General features: G+C 36.3%; 1 protein-coding gene across 4 annotated transcripts in view; it reads right to left on the reverse strand.

The window, feature by feature from the left end:
* Positions 1–23,310, reverse strand: part of RGS7 (regulator of G protein signaling 7) — a 578,369-nt gene that overhangs the window by 84,587 nt on the left and 470,472 nt on the right. For all 4 annotated transcript variants that reach the window (XM_036869722.1, XM_036869740.1, XM_036869713.1 and 1 more), the window contains 3 exons: positions 9,320–9,384; positions 8,385–8,461; positions 8,197–8,278 (listed from right to left, as the gene is read on the reverse strand). In XM_036869722.1, the coding sequence (XP_036725617.1) occupies positions 8,197–8,278; positions 8,385–8,461; positions 9,320–9,384 (224 nt within the window). The remainder of the gene's footprint in view (positions 1–8,196; positions 8,279–8,384; positions 8,462–9,319; positions 9,385–23,310) is intronic.

Consider the following 23,310-nt stretch of genomic DNA (forward strand, 5'->3'; position numbering starts at 1 on the left):
TCTGCCATATTTGAGTCTGATTCTGATGCTTAATGTGTCTCTGAGCTGTTGTTGTTTTTTTTTCTTGTACTGTATGTGCAATTTTTTATTGAAAGTCAGACATAACATACTGGGTAAAAGAAACTGAGATAAATAGGTGTTCTTTTGTGTGGTTTTATGTATATCTGGATAGGGGTAGGCTGTATTTATTGTTTTCTTTTGCTGTATCAGAGGCTAAACTTTCTTCTGGTTTCCTTGTTTTTGTCTCCCCAGTTGTCTTCGGGTTTCCCTGAGGCTTCTTAAATAAGGCCTGAGATGTGCAGTTCTTTCCTTTGTAATTCCGTGTTGTTATTTAGGCTGTGTTAATGTTGTGGTAAGGCGTAGGGGGAGGGGAAGCATCCTATAGGCCTGTGATTAGGTCTCAATCTTTTAGTGAGCCTGTGCCCCAGGGCTGTGACCTTTACAAATTCCTCTCAGAATTTTTCCCCCTCATTTTGGTAAGACCAGGGTTGAAGTTGGGTATTTCCCTTCCCTCATGTTGGCTAGGCTCTGGTACAACCCTGATCAGTTTCTCTTACAGGCAGGTCTTGTTATGAAGAAGAGAATATCCTGAGTGTATTTCAAAATAGCTTCTCTTCCCCTTCCCCTGAGAGATGTACAAAGGGATTTTTCTTCAAACTTCATTGTGAGAATCTGGTAGAGCTCCTGGAGGTAAAACTCACAAAAATGTGTGGTGTCCCCTTAAGACTGAGCTCAAGTCTGTCCACTCTGAACTTCCAGCAATTTGTCGATTACAGTTTAGGATTTCTTACCCCAGCATTGGTTCCTCAGAGGTTTCTGCTTTTGGGCTTCTGTTCTGGTAAGTTGTATTTGCCTGTCTGTCTCTCCAGTTTTGGGGACTAACAGTATTTTGCCCAGTGACCTCATTCTGAGATGAATCTAAAAAAAATTGTTGATTTTCAGTTTATTCAGCATTTTTTCTTATTGTGAGAATAGGAGTGACAACTTCCAAGTTCTTTATATGCTGGACTGGAAGTCCTGATTCACTTTTTAAAACTATTATTGATTTTTCTTGCTGTATATCTAAACATTCATTAAATTTTAATTTTAAAACAGATTAGCAAAAGGAAGAAAATCAACAGAATTTCAACATTCATAAATAACTATTGTTGATATTTGTGTATATATCTTTTCAGTCTTTTTTCTACACATGTCTGCCTGTCCCTCTATCTTTCTGTCTATCATCTATCTATATCAATCTATCTATCTATCTACCTATCATCTATCTATCTACCTATCTATCATCTGTCTATCTACCTATCTATCCAGCTACCTACCTAACTACTTACTTATGCCTCTCCCAACAAACAAAGAATTAAAATGGGCCTTTGGACCTAAGATGGTAAGATTGTATGCAAATATATGGTTATGATATTACCTTTTAAAAATTCTTTGCAAACTTAATAGGTAAAAATATAAATGTTTTCCATTACATTTTTTACTTCTTTGACATTTTCTCATTGATGTATGAGTTCTATATATAACAAAAGATAACTCTTTTATTATATATAATACCATATGATACACTATCATTCACCTTGTTTTTCTATTTTATTTTTAGGTCTGCATTGCTTTTGAACCTAAATTAAAGAGATTGAGTTGATGGTTTTGTGTGATAAACAAAAGTCTGGAGTAACTTAAGTTGAATCATGAACATAACAAGTTAGTGAAAATAATAAATTGAATATCAAAATTATGGATAAAATAATGGAGTAGTAACACTGTGGAAGTTAATTTAACATCAGTATATAATGAAATCCTCTACTCTCACATAATAGAATACCAATACAGTAATGAGAATAAACAAACTACAACTACATGCAATAATATGAAAGAATCTCAAAAGAAGATGTTGAATGTAAAAAGAGTGATATTAATAATTCCATTTACATAAAGATTAAAAGTAGGCAAATTTATCTATGGTATGAGAAGTTACCATTGACCTAGGGAATAGTGACTGGAATGGTCACTAGTAGGGCTCTGGGATCCTGGTCACTTGGTTGTGTTCATTTCATGAAAATTCATTGTGCACTTATGCTTTGTGTAGTTTTCTGTATGTATGTTATACTTTAAAAAATTACTGTTGAGCAGGACTTCCCTGGTGGTGCAGTGGTTAAGAATCCACCTGCCAATGAAGGGGACACGGGTTTGATCCCTGGTCCGTGAAGATCCCATATGCCGCTGAGTAACTAAGCCCATGTGCCACAACTACTGAAGCCCGTGTGCTGCAACTACTGAAGCCTGCGTGCCTAGAGCCTGTGCTCCGCAACAAGAGAAGCCACTGCAATGAGAAGCCCGTGCACCACAATGAAGAGTAGCCCCCGCTCGCCACAACTAGAGAGAAAAAGCCCGTGCACAGCAACAAAGACCCAAAATAAAATTTAAAAATTAAAAAAAATTATTATTGAGATATAATTGACATATGACATTATATTCATTTCAGGTGTACAATATAATGATTCAATATTTGTATATATTGTAAAATGATCACCACAATAAATCTAGATAACATCCATCACCACACAGTTATACATTTTTTCCTTGTGATGCATATTTTTTAAATCAACTGTCTTAGCAACTTTCCAACATACACTTCGGTATTATTAACCATAGTCAACATGCTGTACATTACATCCCCAGGACTTACTTCTTTTATAACTGGAAGTCTGTACCTTTTCACCCCCTTCACACCATTTCTCCCACCCTCCCAACCCCCTGGCTCTGGCAAATCTGTACAAATCAGTTTGTATGAGTTTGTTTGTTTCTGTATCTATGAGTTAGTTTTTCAGATTCTACATATAAGTGACCTCATATGGTATGTGTCATCCTCTGTCTAACTTATTTCACTTAGCATAATGTCCTCAAGTTCCACCTACGTTGTCACAAATGGCAAGATTTCATTCTTTTTATAGCTGAATAATATTCCATTATATATGTGTATATGTATGTACAAATATATACACAAACACATACATACGTACATACATACAGGCACACCTCATTTTATCGCACTTCTCTTTATTGTGCTTTGCAGATATTGCATCATTTTACAAATTGAAGGGATTTATGGCAACCCAAGTAAGTCTGTCAGCACCATTTTTCCAGTAGCATTTGCTCCCTCTGTGTCTCTGAGTCACAGTTTGGTAATTCTCACAATATTTCAAACTTTTTCATTATTATTATATTTGTTATGGTGATCTGTGATCTTTGATGTTATTACTATGACTTGCTGAAGGTTCTGATGATGGTTAGCACTTTTTAGCAACAAAGTATTTTAAAATTAAGGCATTGTTTTTTAGATGTAATGCTACTGAACACTTAATAGACTACAGTATCATGTAAACACAACTTTTATATACACTGGTAAACCAAAATTTTGTAGGACTTGTGTATTGCGGTGGTCAGGAACTGAACCTACAATATCGCTGAGGTATGCCTGTGTCCCACATTTTTTAAATTCACTCATCCATCAATGGACACTTAGGTCACATCTATGTCTTGGCTATTGTAAATAATGCTGCTTTGAACATGAGGGTGAATATATCTTTTGAAGTTCATGTTTTTATTTACTTTGGATAAATACTCAGAAGTGGAATTCTATTTTTAATAAAAAAATTTTTTTAAATTAATTAATTAATTTATTTATGGCTCTGTTGGGTCTTCATTTCTGTGTGAGGGCTTTCTCTAGTTGTGGCAAGTGGGGGCCACTCTTCATCGCGGTCGCGGGCCTCTCACTATCGCGGCCTCTCTTGTTGCGGAGCACAGGCTCCAGACACGCAGGCTCAGTAGTTGTGGCTCACGGACCCAGTTGTTCCACGGCATGTGGGATCTTCCCAGACCAGGGCTCGAACCCGTGTCCCCTGCATTGGCAGGCAGATTCTCAACCACTGTGCCACCAGGGAAGCCCTATTTTTAATTTTTTGAGAAACCTCCATACTGTTTCCATAGTGGTTGTGCCAATTTACATTCCCACAAAGAACTCCCAGTGCACAAGAATTACTTTTGCTTCACATCCTCACCAACACTTGTTATTTCTCCTCTTTTTAGAACAGCCATTCTAACCGGTGTGAGGTGCTATTTCATTGTGATTTGGGTTTGCATTTCTAGTATGTATGTTATACTTCAATAAAAATTTTAAAATGACCTGTACCTTGACCAAATACGAGGTCCCCTCCAACCCCCAACAAAAATGTGTCAAGGTGGTGCCTGTCATAGTGTATCTGCAAGAATATTTATAATTGTGGTCTTGTGCTTTATAGTTTGTGGTATAAATAATGTACCCCCACAGTACTATCTCGAAGTACTGTCTCAGTGCTCCCACCAGGTCACTGTGGATTTCCAAGGTGAGAGGAAAGGTGATTCATTCTATATTGCCAACTCCACCTTGCGGTGCACACATCTGAATGTGCCCAGAATTAAACTGGCCTAAATTCCCTACACTACATCTCTTTAGATCAACTCTCAGTCGGTGTTAACTCGATGGTGGGAATCCTTTCACAATGAATAAGTATAAAAAAATCACCATATTGTACAATTTAAATATCTTACAATTTAGTTTGTCAGTTACACCTCAATAAAGCTAAAAAAATGTAACAGACAAACAAAACAAAAACAAAGTCTGTGCAAAGGATATAAACTGGCTCCACAGTAGGGCTGTGTGGAACAAGTTTGGTTGCTTTTCACCCCTTGGACCCAGAGCATCAGCACCATTCTATTTTGAAAGGCCAGTCCACTGGACTTCTTTTTTTTGCTCCATGATGATTGTATTTTAAGAATCTCATTGCTCCTTTCTATTATTGGGCCTCAGAATCACTCTTATATAACTCAATAGGTTATAAAAACTTTGAATCTTATGGAACTCCTTAAACTTCTTATGCAAATCTATAACCTCTTCTTCAGATACTTTTAAACTCCAAATTTTAATGTATTTTTGTGTGCGTGCATACACACACACAACACACACACACACACACTTCACCAGACTGCTCCAAACTAATTTATTCAAAGTAAAAAAAAAAGATTTACAGGAAATGTATATAAAATTTCAGACAAACTCTCTGCTCTTCAAAAGACCATGATCTGATAATATTAAAACAAGTACTAGGAAGTTAGTATCAATGGAACCCTTCAGCACTGTGACAAACAGAATTTTTACTTCAATTTAACTAGTTGCTCAAATTCAATTAATATAGACTAAGAATCCATTAGCCCTTGAAGAGGCTTCATAAAAGTATCAAAACACTAAATACACAAGTCAACCCAAATCCCAAATTATCTTTGACATTTGCTACAATTTGGTGTATTTCCCCTACTGTCATCTTGAGTAGTTAGTGTGTGGCAATTCTGTCTGGAGTCCTTGATAACTGAAGAGTCCTTTTCAGTGTTATGACCTTAATTTTTTTTTCTGGAGTAAACATGGACATGCTTAAAGAAGCTAAATTTATTTCATAAAGGTATTAAATGCAGTAAAATGAGTATACTGTGTTAAGTGACATCATTTAAAAAAAAAACTAAATCACATTGCATATATTTTCTACATCTCTAAGTTCATGTAACATAATATTTTACATTAAATTTAAGTATACTTTAAAGATTCTGAGCTTCTTTTTGAGATTTCCCCTTCCCTACTACACTTCTGGCTAATGGTTTCCAACCTATTTTCATTAAATAAATGGCAGCATCAAGCCAGATCAAATCAAAGCAAACCAAACAAAATGCAATGTAGCACACCACCTTTACTTGAATTAGTAAAAGCTTTATAAGGATTAATTGCTCACTGCTACATTTTTTGGAAAGGTTTAACAGTAGGATTATGCAAGAAGAAATAAAATGAAAAAAATTCAACAAATAGTACTGATAGGATAACTTCATTTCTGTTTTTTGAAAACAAAGATACTTTGTATAGTAATAAAGCTAAAGCAGTCCAGGAAAATATAAATTGTGTTATGAATCTATGAAATCTGAGTAGAGATTTTTATTCTAATGAGAATATTAATTTCTATGCTTTAAAAACTTGTAGTAGTGTGTTCATATTTTTGTAATAAGACTTTTTCAAAACCAAAATAAAAATAAGGACACTTTTTGGAGGTATGGTTATCTTAGAAAGCTCTTCTTATCATTGTTTAGTTAACACTACAGCCAATGAATAGAGATATAGCTCACGCATTTTGCTGCAGAAATAGCCATTATAAGCTCTTATAGGAGCGTCTTGCTGCTAATGTCCCTGCCAGCCTCATCTCTGAATTAACTCTCACTAAGGACCCAGAACTCTAAAAACCAGATACGAGACAGGACCTGTGTGTTTGACATGGCCTCCAGACAAGTGTCATCACTTCACGTGCACCTGGGATCACTGCAAAAATTTTTTTTTCTTTTTAAATGGGATACAGAGTTGTAATGTAAAACATAAATAGATGAAGGTAGGGTTGGATTAGGTGCATTCCATTCTCAGAGGCATACAGATAACCAAAAGCTCTATTTTTTTTCCCTCTAGAAAATAAACAATAACCAAGTATTGCATAACATGTTCATTTTAAGTGATATAAAGCCCCCATAAGCATCCACAAATTGAATAAGGGACATGGAACTAATGGCTTCAGGGTGGTTTCTGCCTCCAGGTGCTCCTTGGGATGACTTTCTAATTGAAAGCCTAAGGCGGGGTACAGCAGGGGACCCCTTGGAGAGCACTCATATGTGCTCCTTGCTCTGTGGAGACACAGAGGACTGGAGCCTGACTTACACTGGTAAGAGCAAAAAACAACTGTGAACAGGTTCTGCTTCCAACAGGGCACAAAGAAGGCAAGGGACTGGCTGAGTAATTCTTGGGGGATGGAGCAGGGGAGTGTGTTGAGGTGAGATCAATCGACATGCTGGGAGAACATGAATTTTTGCTGTAGAATAGATGTGGGCAGTGTAGGGGAGCCGGCATGGAGTGAGTCCTCTTGGGTTGCCAGGAGGATATAGGCCATCAAAGTTAAACTAGGCTAGAGATGGGCCACCAGATGTCCAGGGGCATAAAGTGGAGAAACATGTGAACATAATGTATTAATCAGTTTCTAGAGATGGCTTAAAACAAACAAGCAAGGAAAAATCCTACTTCATATCCTTGCAATACTTATGCATGTGGCCTCACATTTCTTTACACCATGAGCAATAAAACTCAAGCTGAATTTTGAGTAGGAAAGACAGTTAAATCTCAATTCTAATTTTTTTTGAATTCAAAAGAAAACAATTCCATATGAAATTTAACAACTGCATTACTATCTAAAATTTAAATATATATCAATATATATCTGTAACTATATGTATATAGGTATAGATACAGCTACATGTACAAACCTTTGGAAAATAGACCTATTTTGGTCTGTTTCTAAAGGTAGTTGAGAGGAAAATTTTAAGATAGTCTCAAAGAATATTGATTTGTCTCATGCTGTGATCCTGTTATTTAATAATAGTATGTAAATATTATTCTCTAGGTCTGTGTTTAAAGAAATATATAGAAAACAAAGACCTAGCATCAAAATATGCTATATGAGAGTAGACATGCTTTCTTATGAATGCTCATAACCATTGTTTAATTCCTTACACAAAGTTTTCTGGTATTAATCAAGGACATTTGTTATTTGTTACTCTGACTCACATGGTTTAACATTACTATATAAGAAAACCAGCTAAGTTATTGTATGTAGATTCAATGACCAGTTACATCATTAGAAGTATGAGCTGATCTGAAACTGAGCCACCTAAAATGTTTCCATGAAAGTTGACATTCAAAGCAGGTTATTAGTAAATTTTAAAAAAGAAAAATTAGTGGAGGAACAACATTTTGACTAATACTTTTACTATCAATCCAGAAAAATGTAGATCAGAAGCCATGCAAAACTGCTTTGTTGCAGTCTTCTTTCTTTCAAGTGTATGAAAGTATCAAGCACCTCAAAAGCAAAGAATGAGCAAGCAAGTAATGTCACGTTAGAAAAATGCATAGTTTAAAAAAATATACTATTGAACTCTAGTCATCTCACACAAAAGTGGCAATCTTTTCTTAAATAATTCACCAAGACTTTGGGACAAGTGATAGAGTTACTGCATTCTGCATTCTTTCTTTACTTTACAAAGGCTGAGATTATGAATTCAGACAACGTTGGTGCGCTTGCTTACCACGGGTCTGTGTACGTCCCAGAATGCTCTCTCCTGACTATCAAGGATCTTTCTTTCAATCTTGTCTCTCTTCTTGTCCACTCTGTTAATATCATAACAATGAATAATAAGTAGTGTTACTTGTAGTGCCTCTCTGGACAAAAGGCCACAACTTGGACAAATCTTCCAAAAGACTCACAAGGACTCACTTTGCTTGTGCTTCTGCTTGCATAAAAATGAACTCCCACTTCCGAGCAAATGCCCTCTGCAGCCTGGCCAAGCTCTCCTGAAAAATATACCACGGTGAAGACATTCTGGTGCTCAGCTTTACTACTCCCTTCTAGTTTATCTACCATATGTACTTACCAAAAAAACAAATCAGAATTTCTAAAGGAGTAAGTGTACTTGGAATGATAAGTCATGCTCACTGAATGCAGCTAATACTCATATTAACAATCAAAGGGGACACAGGAGAACCTATTATGAATATTAATATTGGAGAATATAACTAAAAATCAAAAATACTAAACTTACCTTATATAAAAAAGTGCTCAAGACTAATCCATTGGATTTTCCTGTGCTCATTTTACTGAGGAACAGGAAAGCAATACTCTCTACTACTGATTCAATCAGTCTATCCAGTTCCTGAGAAAAATGTAAACCCTCAGCCCCCTACTACCCACTTGTAGACAGTGCTTCAAGTTTAGTAAATCAGAACATAGCAACCATATGAACAAATTACATGAGATTAATTTAATCTGCTGATGGTGACCAACATAAAGGTTTTGCAAAAACCATTTTCCCAGTGTAAATGTTCTATAATTCTCTAAGTTTGGATATCTTCATTATATATAGTATATATACACATATATATAAGTTTTTACATTTAAGTCAATTTTAGCAAATAAGATATGCTTCCTCCTTCTTCTCTGAGTTTGTGTATTTAGAATTTCACCATCCTCAGTGTGAATGATGAGAGGAAGTAAGCAAGTAAGGGATATGTTAAATCATTATGCTGCCCTTCCCTGGAAATCTGATCCCTAAGATCCATGAATGTAGAAAGTTAAGAGTGCCCAGAAATGACCGTAGGCCTTATTCCTGCTCATTTTATACTTTTCTTTGTCAGGAAGTCCTTGGTACTTACAGCTTCATAGTCGGCTAGCTCCAGCCTTGCTTTGTTTTGCATTGTTCTTTTGCAGAGGTAAACCGCTGTAAGGGAAAAAAATCAATCATTTCTCACCTGCTTATTTACATTGAGACACTAAAAATAAAAATAGAGCATTATAAACCAAGACATGTTGGTCTTTGTCATTTTTCCCCAAGTTGTAATTTTCTCTTTTTGTCTTTTTTTGGACAAAATAAATAATCTGTAACATGATTACTGAAATTCAAACATAGTGGTAATATAAAAAGGTGTTATAAGAAAATAGATATGTTTAGAAACTTGGTAACCATTTCCTTTATTTCATTAAATAGTTGTCACAATTTTAGCTTCCTCAAAATATAAGGGGAAAAAATAAAGCCTTTTAAATAAAATATCAAATGAATGTTAAAATCTGGATATACAAATAACGATTTTTAAAAAAAGAATTGCATGAAGAGGGAATTGCTATTTGCACATTCAATTATTTCCGTAGTCTACTGTCAACTAAAATAATTTATTAATGTAAACTGAAGGTTCCTTAGCATCTTCTTTGCTGCATTCCACAAGGATCAATCATCAATCAGTCATTTTGTCACTAGGAGAGAGGAGAGTATAACATGTGACTTAACTATAATCCAATAATCTTTTAATTCTGTTTTCCTTGAGGACTCCGTCTTCTCCATTACCAGGCAAAGTCCATCTGGGCAGAAGATTTACAGGATAAATGACAGACAGAAAGAGGACGTTGACAGAAGTATTGCCATCAAGCAGTCAAATTTCTTCAGTGATTTCAGGAATATTAGTGACTCTCATGTTAATATCAAGACATTCAGAAGGGAGGAGACAAGATGTTGAAGTAGAAGGACTGGAGCTCTCTCACAAAATACCAAAATCACAACTATCTCTAGAACAACCACTGACAAAAAAGACTGTAACCTATCAAAGAAGATATTCTACATCCAAAGACAAAGAGGAAGCCACAATGAGAAAGTGGCATTTTCACAGTGTAATCAAATCTCATACCCACCAGGTGGGCAACCCACAAACTGGAAAACAATTATATCTCAGAAATTCTCCCACGGTAGTGAGACTTCTGAGCCAGACGTCAGGCTCCCCAGTCTGAGGGTCTGGCATCGGGAGGAGGAACCACCAGAGAATTGGGCTTTGAAGGCTAGGGAACTTGAGTGCAGGAGCTCCACAGAACTGGGAGAAACAGACATGCCACTCTTGAAGGGTGCACACAAGGTTTCATGTGCACTGGCATCCAGGAGAAAGCAGTGACTCCACAGGAGCCTGGGCCAGATCTACCTGCGAGTCTTAGAGGGTCTCCTGGGGAGGCAGGGGTGGGCTGTGGCACATGGTGAGGGCAAGGACACTGGTAGTGGAGGGCCAGGGAATATGTATCAGTGTGAGCTCTCCAGGAGGCTGCCATTTTGGCACTGAAACCCGACCCCACCCAACAGCCTGCAGACTCCAGTACTGGGACGCCTCAAGCCAAACAACCAACAAGGTGAGAACACAGCCCCACCCATCAGCAGACAGGCTGCCAAAAGTCGTCCTGAGCTCACAGTCACCACTTAACACACCTGTTGACATGGCACTGCCCACCAGAGGGACAACACCCAGCTCCCCCCACCAGTGGGCAGACACCAGTCTCTCCTACCAGGAAGCCTGCACAAGTCCCTGGACGAACCTAACCAACAGGGGGCAGACATCAGGAGCAAGAGGAAGTACGATCCTGCAGCCTGCAGAATAGAGGCCACAAACAGAAAGTTAGAAAAAATGAGATGGCAGAGAAATATGTTCCAGATGAAGGAATAAGATAAAACCTCAAAAGAACAACTAGGTGAAGTGGAGATAGGCAATCTACCTGAAAAATAATTTGGAGTAATGATCATAAAGATGATCCAAGATCTCAGAAAAAGAATGAAGGCACAGACCAAGAAGATAAAAGAAATGTTTAACAAAGAGGTAGATAATTCAAAGAACAAAAAACAGAGATGAACAATAAAATAACTGAAATGAAAAATATACTAGAAGGAATAATTAGCAGAATAAATGAGGCATAAGAACAGACAAGTGAGCTGGAAGACAGACTGGTGGAAATCACTGCCATGGAACAGAATAAAGACAAAGAATGAAAATGAATGAAGAGAGTCACAGAGAGCTCTGGGACAACATTAAATGTACCAACATTTGCATTATAGGGGTCTCAGAAGGAGAAGAGAGAGGGGAAAGGACCAGGGAAAATATTTGAAGAGATAATAGGAGAAAACTTCCTTAACATGGAAAAGGAAACACTCACTCAAGCCCAGGAAGCACAGAGAGTCCCATACAGGATAAAACCAAGGAGGAATATGCAGAGACACTTATTAACCAAACTAACAAAAATAAAGGCAAAGAGAAAATACTAAAAGCAACAAATAACATGCAAGGGAATCCCAATAAGGCTATCAGCTCATTTTTCAGCAGAAGCTCTGCAGGCCAGAAGGGAGTGACATGATATATTTAAATGATGAAAGGAAAAAAACTATAACTAAAAATGCTCTACCCAGCAAGGCTCTCGTTCAGACTTGAGGAGAAATGAAAAGCTTTACTGACAAGCAAAAGCTAAGAGAATTCAGCACCACCAAACCAGCTTTACAACAAATGCTAAAGGAATTTCTCTAGGCAGAAAAGAAGAGGCGACAACTAGAAAGAAAGAAACAAACAAAATTACGAATGGGAAAGTTCACCAGTAAAGGCAAACATACAGTAAAGGTTGGAAATCATCCACAAGCAAATATGATATTAAAACCAGCAATCATGAGGAGAGCACAAATCCAGGATGTTGGAAATGCATTTGAAGAGACCAGCAACTTGAAAAAATCATTTATATATACACACATATATATGTGTATATATATATATATGAATATATATATATATATAGCTAAATAAAAACCACATGGGAACCTCACACAAAAATCTACAATAGATACACACACAGAAAAGAAAAACCATAATAAAACACAACACTAAAGATACTCATCAAATCACAAGAGAAGAGAACAAAATAGGAAGGGAAGAAAAGAGACCTACCAAAAGAAATCAAAAACAATGAACAAAATGCCAATAAGAACATACATATCGATAATTACCTTAAATGTAAATGGATTAAATGCTACAAAAAAAGGCATAGACTGGCTGAATGGATACAAAAACAAGACCTGTATATGTGCTGTGTAAAAGTGACCCACTTCAGATCTAGGGACACATACAGACTGAAAGTGAGGGGATGGAAAAAGATATTCCATGCAAATGAAATTAAAAAAAAAAAAGCTGGAGTAACAATACTCATATCAGACAAAATAGACGTAAAAATAAAGACTGTTACAGAGGCAAAGAAGGACACTACACAATGATCAAGGGATGAATCCAAGAAGATGACAAAACAATTGCAAATATATGTTCACCCAACATAGGAGGATCTCAATATATAAAGCAAATGCTAACAGTATTAAAGGAAAAATCAACAGTAACAGAATAATAGTGGGGGACTTTAACACCTCACTTACATCAATGGAGAGAACACTCAGACAGAAAATCAATAAGGAAACACAATAAGGCTTAAATGACACATTAGACTAGATGGCCTTAATTGATATTTACAGAACATTCCATCCAAAAGCAGAAGAATACACATTATTCTCAAGTACACATGGAACATTCTCTAAGATGGAACACATGCTGGACCATAAAGCAAGCCTCTATAAATTTAAGAAAATTAAAATCATATCAAACATCTTTTCTGACCACATTGCTATGACATTAGAAATCAACCACAAGAAAAAAACACAAACACGTGGAGGTGAAATAATATGTCACTAAACAATCAATGGATCACTGAAGAAATCAAAGAGAAAATTAAAAAATACCTAGAGACAAATGACAAGGAAAACATGACGATCCAAAACCTATGGGGTGCAGCAAAAGCAGTTCTAAAAGGGAAGCTTATAGCAATACAATCTTACCTCAGGAAACAAGGGAAATCTTAAATAAACAACCTAAACCTACATCTAAATCAACTAGAGAATGAAGAACAAACAAAACCCAAAGTTAGTAGAAGAAAGAAAACATAAAGATGAGAGCAGAAATAAATGAAATACAGACTAAGAAAACAATAGAAAACATCTATGAAACTAAAAGAGCGTTCTTTGAAAAGATAAACAAAATTGATAAACCTTTAGCCAGACTCATCAAGAAAAAAAGGGAGGAGACTGAAATCAATAACATTAGAAATGAAAAAGGAGAAGTTACAACAGACACCACAGAAATACAAAGGACCACAAGAGACTACTACAAGCAACTATACACCAATAAAATGGACAACCTAGAAGAAAAGGACAATTTTGTAGAAAGTACAATCTCCCAAGACTGAACCAGGAAGAAATGGAAAATATGAATAGACCAATCACAAGCACTGAAATTGAAACTGTGAATCACAACAAACAAAAGGCCAGGAACAAATGGCTTCACAGGCAAATTCTATCAAACATTTAGAGAAGGGTTAACATCTATCCTTCTGAAACTATTCCAAAAAAATTGCAGAGGAAGGAAAACACCCAAACTCATTCTATGAGCCCACCATCACCCTGATACCAACACCAGACAAAGATATCACAAAAAAAGAAAACTACAGGCCAATATCACTGATGAACATATACACAAAAATCCTCAACAAAATACTAGCCATCTGAATCCAACAATACTTTATAAGGATCATAAACCATGATCAAATGGGATTTATTTCAGGTGTGCAAGGACTTTTCAATATCCACAAATCAATCAGTGTGATACAGCACATTAACGATTTGAAAAACAAAAACCATATGATCATCTTAATAGATGCAGAAAAAGCTTTCGACAAAATTCAACAACGATTTATGATAAAAACTCTCAAGAAAGTGGGCATAGAGGGAACATACGTCAACATAATAAAGGCCATATATGACAAACCTACAGGTAACATCATACTCAATGGTGAAAAGCTGAAAGCATTTCCTCTAAGATCAGGAACAAGACAAGGATTTCCACTCTCACCACTTTTATTCAACATAGTTTTGGAAGTCCTAGCCATGGCAATCAGAGAAGAAAAAGAAAAGAAAGGAATCCAAATTGGAAAAGAATAAGGAAAATTGTCACTGTTTGCAGGTGACATGACATACATAGAAAATCCTAAAGATGCTACCAGAAAACTGCTAGAGGTAATCAATGAATTCAGTAAAGTTGCAGTATACAAAATTAATACACAGAACTATGTTCCACTTTTATACAACAACAACAAAAGATCAGAAAGAGAAATTAAAGAAACAATCGTATTTACCATTGCATGAAAAATAATAAAATACCTAGGAATAAACCTACCTAAGAAGACAAAATACCTGTACTCCCCAAACTATAAGATGCTGATGAAAGAAATTGAAGATGACACAAACAGATGTAAAGATATACTATGTTCTTGAATTGGAAGAATCATTATTGTCAAAATGACTGTACTACACAAGGCAATCTACAGATTCAACCAATCCCTGTCAAATTACCAATGGCATTTCCCACAGAACTAGAGCAAAAAAATCTTAAAATTTGTATGGCAACACAAAAGACCCTGCATAGCCAAAGCAATCTTGAGAAAGAAAAACGGAGCTGGAGGAATCAGGCTTCCTGACTTCTGACTATACTGCAAAGCTACAGCAATCAAAACAGTATGGTACTGGCACAAAAACAGAAATATAGATCAATGAAACACGATAGCAAGCCCAGAAATAAACCCATGCACCTATGGTCAATTAATCTGTGACAAAGGAGGCAAGAAATACAATGGAGAAAAGACAGTCTCTCCAATAAGTGGTGCTGGGAAAACTAGACAGCTACATGTAAAAAAAGAAATTAGAAATTTCTTTAACACCATACAAAAAACAAACTCAAAATGGATTAAAGACCTAAATGTAAGACCGAATACTATAAAACTATTAGAGGAAAACATAGGTAGAACACTCTTTGACATAAATCACAGCAATATCTTTTTCGAGCCATCTCCTAGAGTAATGTCAATAAAACCAAAAATAAACAAATTATCATCTCAATAGATGCAGACAAATCTTTTGACGAAATTCAACAACGATTTATGATTAAAAACTCTCAAGAAAGTGGGCATAGAGGGAACGTACCTTAACATAATAAAGGCCATATATGACAAACCAACAGGTAACATCATACTCAACGGTGAAAAACTGAAAGCATTTCCTCTAAGATCAGGAACAAGACAAAGATTTCCACACTTTTATTCAACATGGTTTTCGAAGTCTGAGCCACAGCAATCAGAGAAGAAAAAGAAATAAAAGGAATCCAAGAGACCAATCCATTAGAGATCTAAATGGAATACTGGATACTATAAAACTCCTAGAGGAAGTAATAGGTAGGACAATTTTTGACATAAATCGCAGCAATATCCTTTTGGATCCATCTCTTAGAGTAATGAAAATAAAAACAAAAATAAATAAATGGGACCTAATAATCTTACAAGCTTTTGCACAGCAAAGGAAACCATAAACAAAACAAAAAGACAACCCAGAGGATGGGAAAAAATATTTGCAAATGAAGTGACTGACAATGGGTTAATCTCCAAAATATACAAACAGCTCATGCAGCTCAATATCAAAAAAACAAAGAACCCAAACAAAAAATGGGCAGAAGACCTAAATAGACATTTCTCCAAAGAAGACATACAGATGGCCAAAAAACACATGAAAAAATGCTCCACATAGCTAATTATTAAAGAAATGCAAATCAAAACTATAACAAGGTATCCCCTCCCACTATTCAGAATAGCCATCATCAAAAAATCTACAAACAGTAAATGCTGGAGATGGTGTGGAGTAAAGGGAACACTCTTGCACTGTTGGTGGGAATGTAAATTGATACAGCCATTATGTAGAACAGTGTGGAGGTTCCTTAAAAAACTAAAAATAGAACTACCATATGACCCAGCAATCCCACTAATGGGCATATACCCTGAAAAAATCGTAATTCAAAAAGACACATGCACCCCAATATTCACTGCAGCACTATTTACAATAGCCAGGACATGGAAGCAACATAAATGTCCATCAACAGAGGAATGGATATAGAAGATGTGGTACATATATACAATGGAATATTACTCAGCCATAAAAAGGAACAAAATTGTGTCATTTGCAGAGACATAAATGGACGTAGAGACTGTCATACAGAGTGAAGTAAGTCAGAAAGAGAAAAACAAATATCATATATTAACATATATACGTGGAATCAAGAAAAATGGTAAAGATGATCTTACTTGCAAAGTGGAGACACAAACATATGGATACCAAGGGTGAAAGGGGGGGGGATGAATTGGGAGATTAGGATTGACATATATACACTACTATGTATAAAACAGATGACTAATGAGAACCTACTGTGTAGCACAGGGAACTCTACTTGGTGCTCTGTGGTGACCTAAATGGGAAGGAAATCCAAAAAAGAAGGGATATATGTATATGTATGGCTGAGTCGCTTTGTTGTACAGCAGAAACTGACACAGCAGTGTAAAGCAACTATACTCCAATAAAACAAACAAACAAAAAACAAACAAACAAACAAAATGGGTAGAAGACCTAAATAGACATTTCTCCAAAGAAGACATACAGATGGCCAAAAAGCACATGAAAAGATGCTCCACATAGCTAATTATTAAAGAAATGCAAATCAAAACTACACTGAGGTAACACCTCACAACAGTCAGAATGGCCATCATCAAAAAGTCTAAAAACAATAAATGCTGGAGAGGGTGTGAAGAAAACGGAACCCTCCTACACTGTTGGTGGGAATGTAAATTGGGACAATCCCTATGGAGAACAGTATGGTGGTTCCTTAAAAAACTAAAAATTGAACTACCATATGATCCAGCAATCCCACTTCTGGGCATATACCTAGAGAAAACCATAATTCAAAAAGATACATGCACCCCAATGTTCACTGCAGCACTATTTACAATAGTCAAGACATGCAAGCAACCTAAATGCCCATCAAAGGCACAATGGATAAAAAAGATTTTGTATGTATATACAATGGAATACTACTCAGCCATAATAAAGAATGAAATAATGCCATTTGTAGCAACATGGATGGACCTAGAGATTATCATACTAAGTGAAATAAGTCATACAGAGGAAGACAAATATCACATGATACCACTTATATGTGGAATCAAAAAAAATGATACAAATGAATTTATTTACAAAACAGAAACAGACTCACAGACTTTGAAAACAAACTTATGGTTACCAGGGGGAAAGGTGGTGGGGAGGGATAAATTAGGAGTTTGGGATTAACATATACACACTACTATGTATAAAATAGATAATGAGGGGCTTCCCTGGTGGCACAGCGGTTGAGAATCTGCCTGCCAATGCAGGGGACACGGGTTCGAGCCCTGGTCTGGGAAGATCCCACATGCCGCGGAGCAACTGGGCCCGTGAACCACAATTACTGAGCCTGCGCGTCTGGAGTCTGTGCTCCACAACAAGAGAGGCTGCAATAATGAGAGGCCCATGCACCGTGATGAAGAGTGGCCCCCACTTGCCGCAACTAGAGAAAGCCCTTACACAGAAACGAAGACCCAACACAGCCATAAATAAAAAACAAAACAAAACAAAACAAAAACAAACAAACAAAAAAACAATGCTGTAAAAGTCTCCTTTTCCAATACTGTATTAAAAAAAAAAAAAGATAATCAACAAGGGCCTACTGTATAGCCAGGGAACTCTACTCAATATTCTATAATAACCTATATGGGAAAAGAGTCTGAAAAAGAATGGATATTTGTATGTGTATAACTGAATCACTTTGCTGTATACCTGAAAGTAAGACAATATTGTAAATCAACTGTACTCCAATATACAATAAAAATTAAAATAAACAAAATATGACCAACCAAAACCAAAAAAGTTATTCAGAGCCCTTTGGAAAGTCTCATTTCCAGAATATTTTTGTAATTTTCCATAACATATGGTATTTGAGTCTCATAAAGTTCAAGGTAAACTCCATCAATTCTAGATGCCAAATAAATCCATTGGATAAAGAGTGTCAAATATCACTTTTTGTAAGGCTAGCTCTGGCGGATCTCTTATAAATACAACTTTTGCACTAATCTGTACAACCTTCAGTTTTTGATAATGAAATCCAGCTGATATCAGTGAGGAAATAACTTATACAGAAAATCTGAGGCCACTGAAAATACTGATGCTATTTATTCAATTTCTGCCCTCTAAGATTTTCTGTATGAAAACCATGGCAAAGGAGAGACCAACCTTGGGATGATGCTAATATTACTACAAACACTAAAAACCTAGGATAGATTTTAGAACACATCTTTCTATAATCTACTATGGTAATTTTATTTTTCTATTAATATTAGTAATTTTCATATGTAGATTTACAAAATTACTGATTTTTAAAATTATTAGTTTTCAAAATTTATAAAATTGAAACTTGAAAAACAAAATTGATACGATGTAATTTCCTAATTGGATATAATTTACACTCTCTCCTGAAGAAACTCTTAATGTACAGGCCACTGTGGTCTTAACAAAATATCTAAAATGTTTTCAGCAGTTGGTGAAAAAGATTGTAATGTATGTGCAACATTCCTGAGGGTATCTCTTCATGAGAGAAAGATTGAATTTTCTTAAATACCTAATTAACTAATTTCAGATTTCCTATGGAATCACCTTTAATCAAATTTCAAGCCCCATCAGTCAGCCCTCCTCTATATATATGCAGAAGGCTGCATGAGCCTCTACTTGTTTTTTTGATTGTGGTCATCTAAACTTTGTTCTTTTCAAAATAAGACCCCTTTTGGGAAACATATTTCTAACCTCATTAGGTAAACTAACGAATAAAGCAGGAGCAGAGTGATTTTTTTTTTTTTTAGAGTGATTTTTTTTAAGATGAATGTTCACTCAGAATTTATGCATCCTTTATTATAGGTAAATGCAATTTTCTTTAATTGACTAGGAAACAAAATGAAGGTATGGACAGGCAGTGCCAGTTATAGAGTAGATGTTTCATATGTATTTGTTGAATGACTGAATGACTGAATAAATGAATGCACAAGATATTTTCAGAAGGAGCTATTGAGAAGTTGAATTAATTCAAGTAATTTCTACTAGACTCTTTGGTAAAGAGAAAGAAGAGAAAAGATGAAGGCTGTATTAGCAGAGTAGGGAACACTCTGAAATTCTGTTGAAAATAGACCAAATATGGTCATGACCGGAATGGCCCAAACCTCACCAATCTAGTCTAGACACGGTACAGCATGTTGACAGGAACAGATGATACTTTTATTCTTTACCAGCAGAGAGTATCAGCATTGGGCTGATATGGATGAGGAAGGAGGATCAAGCAGATGAAAAAGAGTTTCAAATCAATTCAATTTATCAAAGATTGAAAAAATGGGAGTACTTGGGCATAGTCAAAACTATGGCTCAGTTCAAGTCTTTTTGTACTGATCTCTAATTATTTAGGCACTTAAAGTGCCCTATGATGTTGTATATGGACCTAGGTCCTGGTACAAAGTATGAATACTTTTTAATATAATGCTTGAATTTTTTTCTGTACTGCCAAATTATTGAAAATACCAATGAAAAAACCCATTTCTGCAGTTCTATTTAAGATGTTTCCCATTATCAAGGGTTTAACTTCAATTTAAAATGTAAATATATCTTTTTGCAGTAGTTTTCTGGGAGACTATAATGAGATAATTTTGAGGACTTAAAGGGTCAACAAACAAGTAGTTTAATAGGAAGCTCTGCCACTAAGTGGAAGAAAGTTTGAGAAACCCTGAAGTGTTACTCTGGCTAAAATAGTTGTGTAGTAAAGGCATAGAATTTGGCTTAAATACAACTTAGAATTTAGATGGAAAAGTCGAAGTTTCTGGATCACATGTCTAATTGAATAGAAAGTAAAATCTGGCATCAGTTTTTCCATTTAATTTCATAAAGCTCTAAATGTAGAGTAGCCTGTTGAGCAAACACTGATACTCATGACAAAAGGGTACAGAATTGTATCACAGAGGTCAGTGAGAAAATCACTGAGATCCTAATATCTAAATATGGACAGGACATAAACATAATTCATAAAGACTAGAAATACAATTGCCAAGTAAATATTGGAAAAACATCCAACTTTCAACCAAAGTAATACAAATGTAACACATAGTGTCATAATGCAACTCTTTTTTATCTTTTAAAGTTTACTTTGTGGTATAATAATAAAAATTCAGGCAAGTTTCACAGTCTTGTTTGTCACTCTTGGGTAATTCAAAGAGTCCCAGTTTACTAATAAGAATGTGCATCCAAGTAATAGTCGAAACTCCAAGCTTGGTTTAAGGTCTTGAAGGCTCCCCTTTTCCCCCAGCTTCTGTGGGTGAAATAAGTGTGAGTGCCTTCTTTCTCCACCTTGCTTTTCTGTGTCTGCCTCAAAGTATTGTAACCAAGGCTTCTCGTCTTCTGGAATTGGAGTACAGCAAGGAAAGAGTGGGAAGGTGAGTGCTGACATTCTTACCCTACTGGTACCACCGTGATGATCTAGTGTTGCCATTCTCTGGACTTGGCAGAGGTTTAAAGTTTACTGTATTTCTCAGGTACTTTTGTGGATGTTTTGGAGAACCTCTCCCCTGCGAGATCTCCTGTGGGGATCTCTCACCTGCAGCACCCTTTTGCTGGGGCTGGCAAAGGCCATCGCCCTTGATTTGTACCTTTAGCTTCTCTTTGCAATGCTGTTTGCCCCTCCAGGCTGCCTTCTAAGACAGGACTGCCGCTCACACATGGCTTAGAAACATTCATGCATTCTTTGCCCTGAAAGTAGGACACACAACATAGCCACCTCCCTTTCAATGCCCCATCCATAGCTAGACAGCCTGTCTCTTGCCCTTTGTGATTCTGAGACCTGGAAGTTCATGGTCCAGTGTGTCCCCTGGGGTAGGTGACTGCTGTCAGGCACTCTCAGAAGCCCATTGAACTCTCTGTCACTGGGCCTGAAGTGGAGGCACTCCCCACCCACTCCTCCCACTTGGGCTGGTGGAGGCAATGACTCCCAGCACCTAACAGCCACGAAATGAGCCTCAAGCCAATGTCTTAGCCTTAAATAACCTCAATGTGAGTTGATGGCAACTACTGTGGTACTCATGTGTCAGTGTTGCACGGTGCGTTCATGTCTGCTCTTGATCTGCTTCACGCTTTAGCTGGGTTTCCCTTTTAACATCCTGTTACAAAAATCACTCTACATATCGAAACAACAAAGACAGATACAGAGTGAGAATAAACTATCCTGGCAACAGAAGAGTGAAATAGCACTGCTGGTGAGCATGTAAACAGGGAAAATCTGCTTGGAAAGGGTTTTGACAATGAGTAATAAAGCCTTAAAACATTCATGGCCATTGTTCCAGTACTTGCTCTTTTGAGACTATACCCAAGGAAATAACACAAGAGGCACAGAGACTTAAGCATCCACGATGTGGCTACAGGAACGACAATGGGGAATAGGCAAAGAAAGCATGCATATTTGTTCAATGAGATATTATATTGCCATTCAAAGTGTGTGCAAATTGTTTTACCTCAAAGTTGAAGTAGTTTAAAATTTAAAATCCTTAATCCCTCATTGTAAAAGTTCATACAATGTAGAAAAAATATAAATATTAAAGTAAAAAATCATTGTCAAGTATAATCTCAGTGTCACTATTTCGGTGTATATTCTGGGTTTTCTCCTTCTATATACATCCACTAATATACACATGAATATGTATATTTATATAAAAATCTATCTGCATATATTTATTTACAATGTACTCAAACTGTACTACAAATGCTGTCTTAGAAACTTTTTTCTTTAATATTATATTGTGGCTAAATTTTCCTATCAATAAGTGTTGCTCTTTATATTTAAAAAATTATTTAATGACAGTCCTGTGTTGAGATGTACTATAATTTTTTTTAAAGATTTTTTCTGATGTGGACCATTTTTAAAGTCTTTATTGAATTTGTTACAATAATGCTTCTGTTTTATGTTTTGGTTTTTTGGCCATGAGGCATGTGGGATCTTAGCTCCCTGACCAGGGATCGAACCCACACCCCCTGCACTGGAAGGCGAAGTCTTAACCACTGGACCACCAGGGAAGTCCCAAGATGTACTATAATTTATTTAAATGATCCCTTATTGCTGGGCACTTGGGTTATATCCATAGTTTTGCTATTATATACTAATATTTCTGCATATACGTATACATGTATGTGTTTTACTTTTTAGAAATTGTTTATTTCCTGAAAGTGTTATTGCTGATTAGGGACTATGCACCTTTCAAGCATTTTGATCCTTAAAAACAAATTCTGTAAAGTTTAGACATGAGTGTGACTCATATCCTCTCCAACTCTGGAGAGTCTATTTTCAGCAAAGCAATCAGAATTATTCTGCTAAAATAAATCAGATTGCCACTGTGTTGAAACTCTCCATTTTTCCAACTGCTTCCCATCTCATCTCACTCTAGATAAAAGCCAAAGTCCTTGCTTCTCCATTAAGTTGTCCTCTGACCTCCTTTCCTGCTGCTCTCTAGCTGTGCTTGAGCTGCATACCAGACGTTCCGCTTCTGACCTTTGCTCCTTTCCCTATTTCTGGAAAGCTTGGGCTCTGCCCTCAGGGCTGAACTGGTATTCTCTCAGCAACATCTCCCCTCCGCACCCCTTACTAGCCCCTTTCCCATTGCCTTCCTCTGCTCAACATTTTACCTCCTAATATACAATTTATGTATTCATTTATGTAGTTTGCTTATTAGCTTAATTTTTCCCCCTACTGCCCTTACTAGAATGTCAGCTCCAAGAGGACAGAGATTTTTGCTTGTTTTGTTTTCCCAAGTATCCCCCTGCCTACAATAGTAC

This window comes from Balaenoptera musculus, chromosome 1 (genome assembly GCF_009873245.2).
Source record: "Balaenoptera musculus isolate JJ_BM4_2016_0621 chromosome 1, mBalMus1.pri.v3, whole genome shotgun sequence".
In the NCBI taxonomy this organism is placed as follows: domain Eukaryota; kingdom Metazoa; phylum Chordata; class Mammalia; order Artiodactyla; family Balaenopteridae; genus Balaenoptera; species Balaenoptera musculus.